Here is a 7413-nt window from a genome sequence, read left to right as displayed (position 1 = left end):
TGAATTATTAAATATTTTATTAGAAAAACAATTTCTAAAGTAATATATTGAAAAGCAATCTATTTGTGTCAGTTTCTATTATTAGAAATAAATTAACGTTGAAAGCAATTATATGTTCACAAGTATGCATGTGCGTGCACACAAACACTCTTCATACTTAATAAAATACCACTGAAATTTAATGCATCAGGTTGTTACTAAATCTTATCAGAAACTTTGGGGCATCCGTGAACTCAGATATCTGTTTGTGTTTGTCTCTCAAGGTGTTTCTAGATTCCTTCCCTTCATCTATCAGTTTAAACATTAGCTCTGGAAAATGAAAACCTCTATCAACTCAAATGAAATAAAAATAGTCTCAAATGTAAACTTGATGAGAATAATTGTGATGGATTCCAAAACCAAATGTAAGTTGGTTTCAATAGCCAAATGTCTTGATTATCATTGTAGCTCTTCTCTATCACATGGAAAGACAACCGAAGCAATCGAGGATGAGTACTGACTTCATCCTCTTGAAAGTCAAATGCGTGGATTAGCCGTGCATCTTCTCTTCATCACGTGGGAAGACAACCAAAACACGCACAGTTCACACTGGAAAGAACCTTATCCTCAAATCACTAGTTTTATTATTTGAAATAGCAAAATAAAATGTTTTACTATTTTCTATTTTTAAAGGCTTTACTTTAGAACTAAAAATAATTTACTTCAAATAATCCATATAATAGAAACAATTTAATACAATTACTATAACCTGAGTTTTAAGGATTTCTTTAAAATAATATTTTAGGATAAAGACAGACATATTATACGTTCAAAAGACAATTTACCCAAATTTGCCACCTAAATTAATACAAGACTTCTTGAGTGAGAAACTTATAAAGCCAAAACTGATTAAATTTAAAATGTCTTTATTCATTTATATAGTAATATTATCCCCTATTATAAAACAATGATATTTGTCTTTCAATCTGTCAAACTTAGCGAGAAAATTCATGTGTCTCTTTTTTATATCATATGTTAAAATGAAACAGGATGCAAAAATTTTAATAGATATTATTAAATAATTTCGCATATATGCAGAATCTTGGAAAAATGGTTAAAATCAGAGATGGGTGGTAAGTGTGGACACACGAATATTCTGTATATACCAATGAACTTAATAGAAGATGTGTTTTCATTGATTTCTGGTAACCAGCTTGCTTTCTGTGAATCTTTAAATACCCAATTCCAAATCTTCCAGCTCCTGGAGAAGGGCTTTCTCTTTTTGAATTTTCTCCAACTAGAAAAGTTTAAAACAATCAAGTTATTAGAAATAAAGTAATTATTGGCTTTATAGCCAAAAGAGCATAGAAGAAACCAAAGAGAGTATTTCTGACACTTGGTCGGATCCACTGCTAAACACTGATTTCAAAGTGTAGATTAGAAACATTTTGTCATCTGGTGTGGATCCAGGCAACAAAGGGCAGAAACTGTCTCATTGCGTTCCTTTAGGTCAAGTAAACGCTCCCCTGGGCTTAGAAGTGTTGAGGAGAGGAGGGGGAGACGGACAAGAACAGAGCGTGCAACCTGAGATACAGGAAGGCAGACTACTCGTCCACGTAAGTAACACTCGTATTAATCCACCCGTTAGATACAGTGACTTTCTTATTGACCACGACCTATATCATGTCCCCCCACTCACCCCTCCATGTTTAAGAGTGAAACCATTAAAAAAAATCATATGGCATACAACTTCCAAAAGAAGCATTTAAAATCCATGGGCTCTTTCACCGAATGAAACAATCACTTATAATAGAAAGGGGGAAGGGTAGTCATGACTGAGCCCAAATGGAAAACGCAGAAGAGACCTGATTCTTTTCTAGCTGCTTTCCGGTTGCTGCCTGTTCCTTCAGTTGTTCAATTGCTTTCAGTTTCTGCAAACAGTAAATACATTATGAGTCAAGAGAGAGCAAGAATAAGTCATTTCGAATGCAAATTTCCTTAAATAACAACTCAATCATATGAAGGTGAAACGTGAAGAAGGAAAATCAATTATCTTACATTTGTATTAAGAATAGCCTGTTAAGCCCTGGCTGGTTGGCTCAGTGGTAGAGTGTTGGCCTGGTATGTTGATGTCCTAGGTTTGATTCCCGATCAGGGCACACAGGAGAAGCGATCATCTGCTTCTCCGCCCTTCCCTCTCTCCCTTTTCTCTCTCTCTCTCTCTCTCTCTCTCCCCTCTCCTTCCACAGCTAAGTTGAAGCAAGCTGGACCTGGGTAGTGAGGTTGACTCACTGGCCTCAACTCAGGCACTGAAATGGCTTGGTTGCTGAGCAATGGAGCAGTGGCCCCAAATGGGCAGAGCATTGCCCCATACAGGGCTTGCTTGGTGGATCCCGGTTGGGGTACATGCAGGAGTCTGTCTCTCTGCCTCCCCACTTCTCACTTAAGAAAAATAAATAAAATAAAATAAAAAGAATAGTTTGTTAAAATGCTGAGGATGTTTTTAAATGTTTGTTTAAATGTTTTTAAATTTAAATGTAAAATCAGGTATGTTAAGAATACGGGAGGATGTAAAGTACAGCATTGGGAATATGGTTAATAATATTGTAATTACTATGTATGGTGTCAGGTGGTGCTAGACTTCCTGGGGAAACCACTTTGCAAGTTATATAAATGTCTAAGCACTATGACGTATACCTGAACCTCATCTAATACTGAATGTAAACTTAAGCTATTTATTTATTTATTTATTTTTTTGTATTTTTCTGAAGCTAGAAACGGGGAGAGACAGTTTAGACAGACTCCCGCATGGGCCCGACCGGGATCCACCCAGCACGCCCACCAGGGGGCGACGCTCTGCCCACCAGGGGGCGATGCTCTGCCCCTCCGGGGCGTAGCTCTGCCGTGACAAGAGCCACTCTAGCACCTGGGGCAGAGGCCAAGGAGCCATCCCCAGCGCCTGGGCCATCTTTGCTCCAATGGAGCCTCGGCTGCGGGAGGGGAAGAGAGAGAGAGGAAAGAGAGGGGCAGGAGTGGAGAAGCAGATGGGCGCTTCTCCTGTGTGCCCTGGTGGGGAATCAAACCCGGGACCTCTACATGCCAGGCTGATGCTCTACCACTGAGCCAACCGGCCAGGGCTTTTCCAAGCTTTTAATGAATGTCATACAGGTTTCTGTATATGTATATATGTATATATGAACATATGTATGTATGTAAATATGTCACCAATTTTACCATTATTTTTGCACCTCACTGTGCCTGGATGACATCTTTGGCGCTCACACAAACTTAACAGGTGCAGGCTGCGAAGGGTGCGGGCGGCCTGGTTTACCTCCACAAACCGGTGGCAATTTGACAAGCTAATAAACTTCTTTTTGTCTCTGTTTCCTCATCTTTAAAACTGGGGTAAAGGTCTGTTCCTACCCGTCTCACACGTGTCTAATGAAATACTGAGTATAAAAGTGTTCAGCATATCTCTGTACAAATGTACATTATTTCTTTTTACCCCCAAAATCAATAATAAAGAGACTAACAATCATTAGAATTTGTGACTAGAACTTAAGCCAGTGCCGCTTGTTACTGTGTTTCCCAGTGAGAAAGCCACGATCCCGGCAGCCATAAACTTCTTTTTTTTTTTTTTTTGTATTTTTCTGAAGCTGGAAACTGGGAGAGACAGTCAGACAGACTCCCGCATGCGCCCAACCGGGATCCACCTGGCACACCTACTAGGGGGCGACGCTCTGCCCACCAGGGGGCGATGCTCTGCCCTCCGGGGCGTCGCTCTGCTGCGACCAGAGCCACTCTAGCGCCTGGGGCAGAGGCCAAGGAGCCATCCCCAGCGCCCGGGCCATCTTTGCTCCAATGGAGCCTTGGCTGCGGGAGGGGAAGAGAGAGACAGAGAGGAAGGAGGGGGGGGGTGGAGAAGCAAATGGGCGCTTCTCCTGTGTGCCCTGGCCAGGAATCGAACCTGGGTCCCCTGCACGCCAGGCCGACGCTCTACCGCTGAGCCAACCGGCCAGGGCCTATAAACTTCTTAGATGCCTATCTTTAGACATCTAAATACAACTTTCTGCAGATAATGCTCACACATTTCTTTCCGGGAACGCATCTGACCCGTATTTCACCTCACCTTCTTCAGGTTCCGGATTTTTCTGTCCGCCTCAGGGTCTCCGGAAGTTGACTGACTGACGGTACTTCGTGCCGAGCTCTGTGGGGCAGGAGCAGGTGCCAAATCTGGGCTCTTGTCACTTTTTGCTTCCTGCAGGAAATATTTTCAAATATTCAATTTTCTAAAGTGAAAACATTAAAGTGTTTCAACCAAAATGGTATTGGTATAGAAAATGCAGAAACCAAATGAAGAATAAAAGATAAAATGTAATTTTATCTTTTCTGCTACATTCTATATAAAAAGAGGGTCTGAGTTTAAGGCCCCATGAAGTATGTGACATCATTCCACGAGAAGGACAATGTGGCTTAAAAACATATGAGAGTTAATGACATCCACATGGTTTGTACTGTGATATTTGTCACAGGGAACACTGACAGACCTAGATTTAAAGTAACATAAAAAAATAAATTTTTTTTCAATATTATGTTAGAATAAAAGTCACCTTAGAAGATAAATCAGGAGGTACGTGTATCAGCCAGTAAATATTCAAAATTTCTAGATATTTTGGGAGATGCTGTTATATGACTGTTTGGGAAATGTGAGAGGGCTTGTCTGATGAAGAAAGTACGTGAGCCTCACTCTTGTGTCCTCCAAAATGGTAACGGGGTCGCATGATCAAGTGCCTGTAAGGATGGCGCTACAGGACAAGTGCTACAGAGATATCTCTATAATCAGGTCAATCAAACTCCGCACCAAAGTGCCACCGAAAACGCCTCTCCCCTGAAAAGGAAACTACATTGCTCCCAGTGTGATCAGACCTCAGACCACCTTTCTAGCCTCACCCCTCCTCACCGACGGACTCTGAGCCACATTCATTTCCCCTACAAGGCAATAAAGTCTGGTTTCTCGGTCTCTGTGCACACCTCTCCTGTTGACTGTTCCATGTGCTTCACGATCAGACCTCAGACCACCTTTCTAGCCTCACCCCTCCTCACCGACGGACTCTGAGCCACATTCATTTCCCCTACAAGGCAATAAAGTCTGGTTTCTCGGTCTCTGTGCACACTACTCCTGTTGACTGTTCCATGTGCTTCACGATCAGACCTCAGACCACCTTTCTAGCCTCACCCCTCCTCACCGACGGACTCTGAGCCACATTCATTTCCCCCACAAGGCAATAAAGTCTGGTTTCTCGGTCTCTGTGCACACCTCTCCTGTTGACTGTTCCATGTGCTTCACGATCAGACCTCAGACCACCTTTCTAGCCTCACCCCTCCTCACCGACGGACTCTGAGCCACATTCATTTCCCCTACAAGGCAATAAAGTCTGGTTTCTCGGTCTCTGTGCACACCTCTCCTGTTGACTGTTCCATGTGCTTCACGATCAGACCTTGCACACCACCCCTCCATTAGACCGGCCCTGAGGCTTCCTCGTTCACTGTGCTACTTGTGGCCCCAGAATAAAGTGTGCTCTACTACACAAGCTAAATAAATGAAAGAGAAGGAGAATGACATTCTTTTTGTATTTAAGACGAGACATACATTTTGACAAGTGTTTACTACCCTCTCACGGCCAGGTGGCTCATTTGGTAAGAGCGCTATCCGTCAGGGCACGTACAAGAAGCAACCAACGAATGCGTAAACAAGTGGAACCACCAGTCTGTGTTTCTTTCTCTCTAAAATCAAGAAATTAAACCAGAGGCTTGATTGCCCTCCAGGTAGGGATTCTAGTTCTTTACAGAGTTCCCGTGGAATACATAAACCCCAAGCATCCAAATCTTCTGATTTCTGAGTTCTGCACAGAATCCTCTGAATTCTCAGAGCGGGGTGGGGGTGGGGGTGGGGGGGTGTTGGAACAGGTGTCACTCCTAGATTCCCAAATCGGAAACTGTGCGCCCGAGGGATTTTAGAGAGTGCAAAACCAGAGTCGCTTTTTCTTTTTCAAGTCACGTTAGTGGCACCTTTTTGTACACTCTGCAGCAAACGTTGATCCCACACCTCCTTCTGTGTGAAAAGTCACAGCGAGCACTTTCACAGAGGATTCAGAGAAACTGTTCAGCTTCGACTCGTAAGGAGCCTCCTCTCACAATATACAGTTTGCTATTTTTCATGATAAAACTAAAGAAGAGTAGATAAAAGAAGAGAGATACTGTGCTTATTAAATTTGCTTTTGACATCAGATTAAAAAAAATTAATTGTAGTTGTAATGAGTTGAGAGAACATGAGTTTTTTCTACTACAAAGGAAGGTTAATGTTATAAATGTAAAAAACTATTAAAGTTAAGCTAAATATGAAATTGAATTTTCTATCATTTTAAATAACCAACACTGAGTTAAAAGGGCTGCATATAATTATACTTAAATTCTGGTAATTCTCGCCTGACCAGGCAGTGGCGCAGTGGATAGAGTGTTGGACTGGGATGCAGAGGACCCAGGTTCGAGACCCCGAGGTCACCAGCTTGAGCGCGGGCTCATCTGGTTTGAGCAAAATCACACCAGCTTGGACCCAAGGTCGCTGGCTCCAGCAAGGGGTTACTCGGTCTGCTGAAGGCCCGCGGTCAAGGCACATATGAGAAAGCAATCAATAAACAACTAAGGTGTTGCAACGCACAATGAAAAAACTAATGTTTGATGCTTCTCATCTCTCTTCGTTCCTATCTGTCTGTCCCTGTCTTTCCCTCTCTCTGACTCACTCTCTGTCTCTGTAAAAAATAAAATTAAAAAAAAATTCTGGTAATTCTCTGGAAAGGATATGGATAAGGTAAAATTAAAATTTTGAGTTTGTTATTTTGGTATCACTGATAAGCTGTATAGAACTACCTCCAGTTGATAGCAGGACTTGGTTGGACTAGATGCACCTGACTCCTTTTGCTCTGGTCACTCAATTCAGAGTCAGAGCTGAGAAGGTGTGGTCCAGGCGATGCCGCCACGGTAATCTGCCTCTGTTCTATCCCTCGGACACCGCTTGTACTAGTCCAGCCTGTCGTCTCAAAACTGCCTACTGCCAGCGTTATCCTGCGGGCAGCAGTCCTTCGCCATCACTGGGCAGACGCGCAGAGCGCAGCTCCACAGACGATGGACTAGTAATGGTATTACCTTTGGTCTATAACACGCGTGGGTGTGTGCATGGCTGTACCGGGTGGAGTGCGGGGCTTGTTTCTGCAATTACTATGTTTTACATTAATGGCACTAATTGTGTTTTTGTTTTTGTGTTTTTTCAAAAAAGCCACAGAAGCTCATTTTTAAAAGAAAGTCCAACTCTTTTAATACTGATTTTTATAAATAAGAGATACTGACTCCATGACCTCTGATGAAAATTTTATCAGA

The 7413-nt window shown here is 42.5% G+C and overlaps 1 protein-coding gene across 4 annotated transcripts in view; it reads right to left on the bottom strand.

Moving 5' to 3' along the window:
- The window catches only part of EIF2A (eukaryotic translation initiation factor 2A), a 50742-nt gene continuing 43329 nt past the window's right edge, over positions 1-7413 (bottom strand). For all 4 annotated transcript variants that reach the window (XM_066241838.1, XM_066241839.1, XM_066241840.1 and 1 more), the window contains 3 exons: positions 4109-4237; positions 1845-1910; positions 1-1276 (listed from right to left, as the gene is read on the bottom strand). In XM_066241838.1, coding sequence (XP_066097935.1) covers positions 1211-1276; positions 1845-1910; positions 4109-4237 — 261 coding nt within the window. In that variant the 3' untranslated portion in view covers positions 1-1210. The remainder of the gene's footprint in view (positions 1277-1844; positions 1911-4108; positions 4238-7413) is intronic.

This window comes from Saccopteryx bilineata, chromosome 8 (assembly GCF_036850765.1).
Source record: "Saccopteryx bilineata isolate mSacBil1 chromosome 8, mSacBil1_pri_phased_curated, whole genome shotgun sequence".
Taxonomy (NCBI): Eukaryota; Metazoa; Chordata; class Mammalia; order Chiroptera; family Emballonuridae; genus Saccopteryx; species Saccopteryx bilineata.
This window is presented reverse-complemented; position numbering and strand designations above follow the sequence as displayed.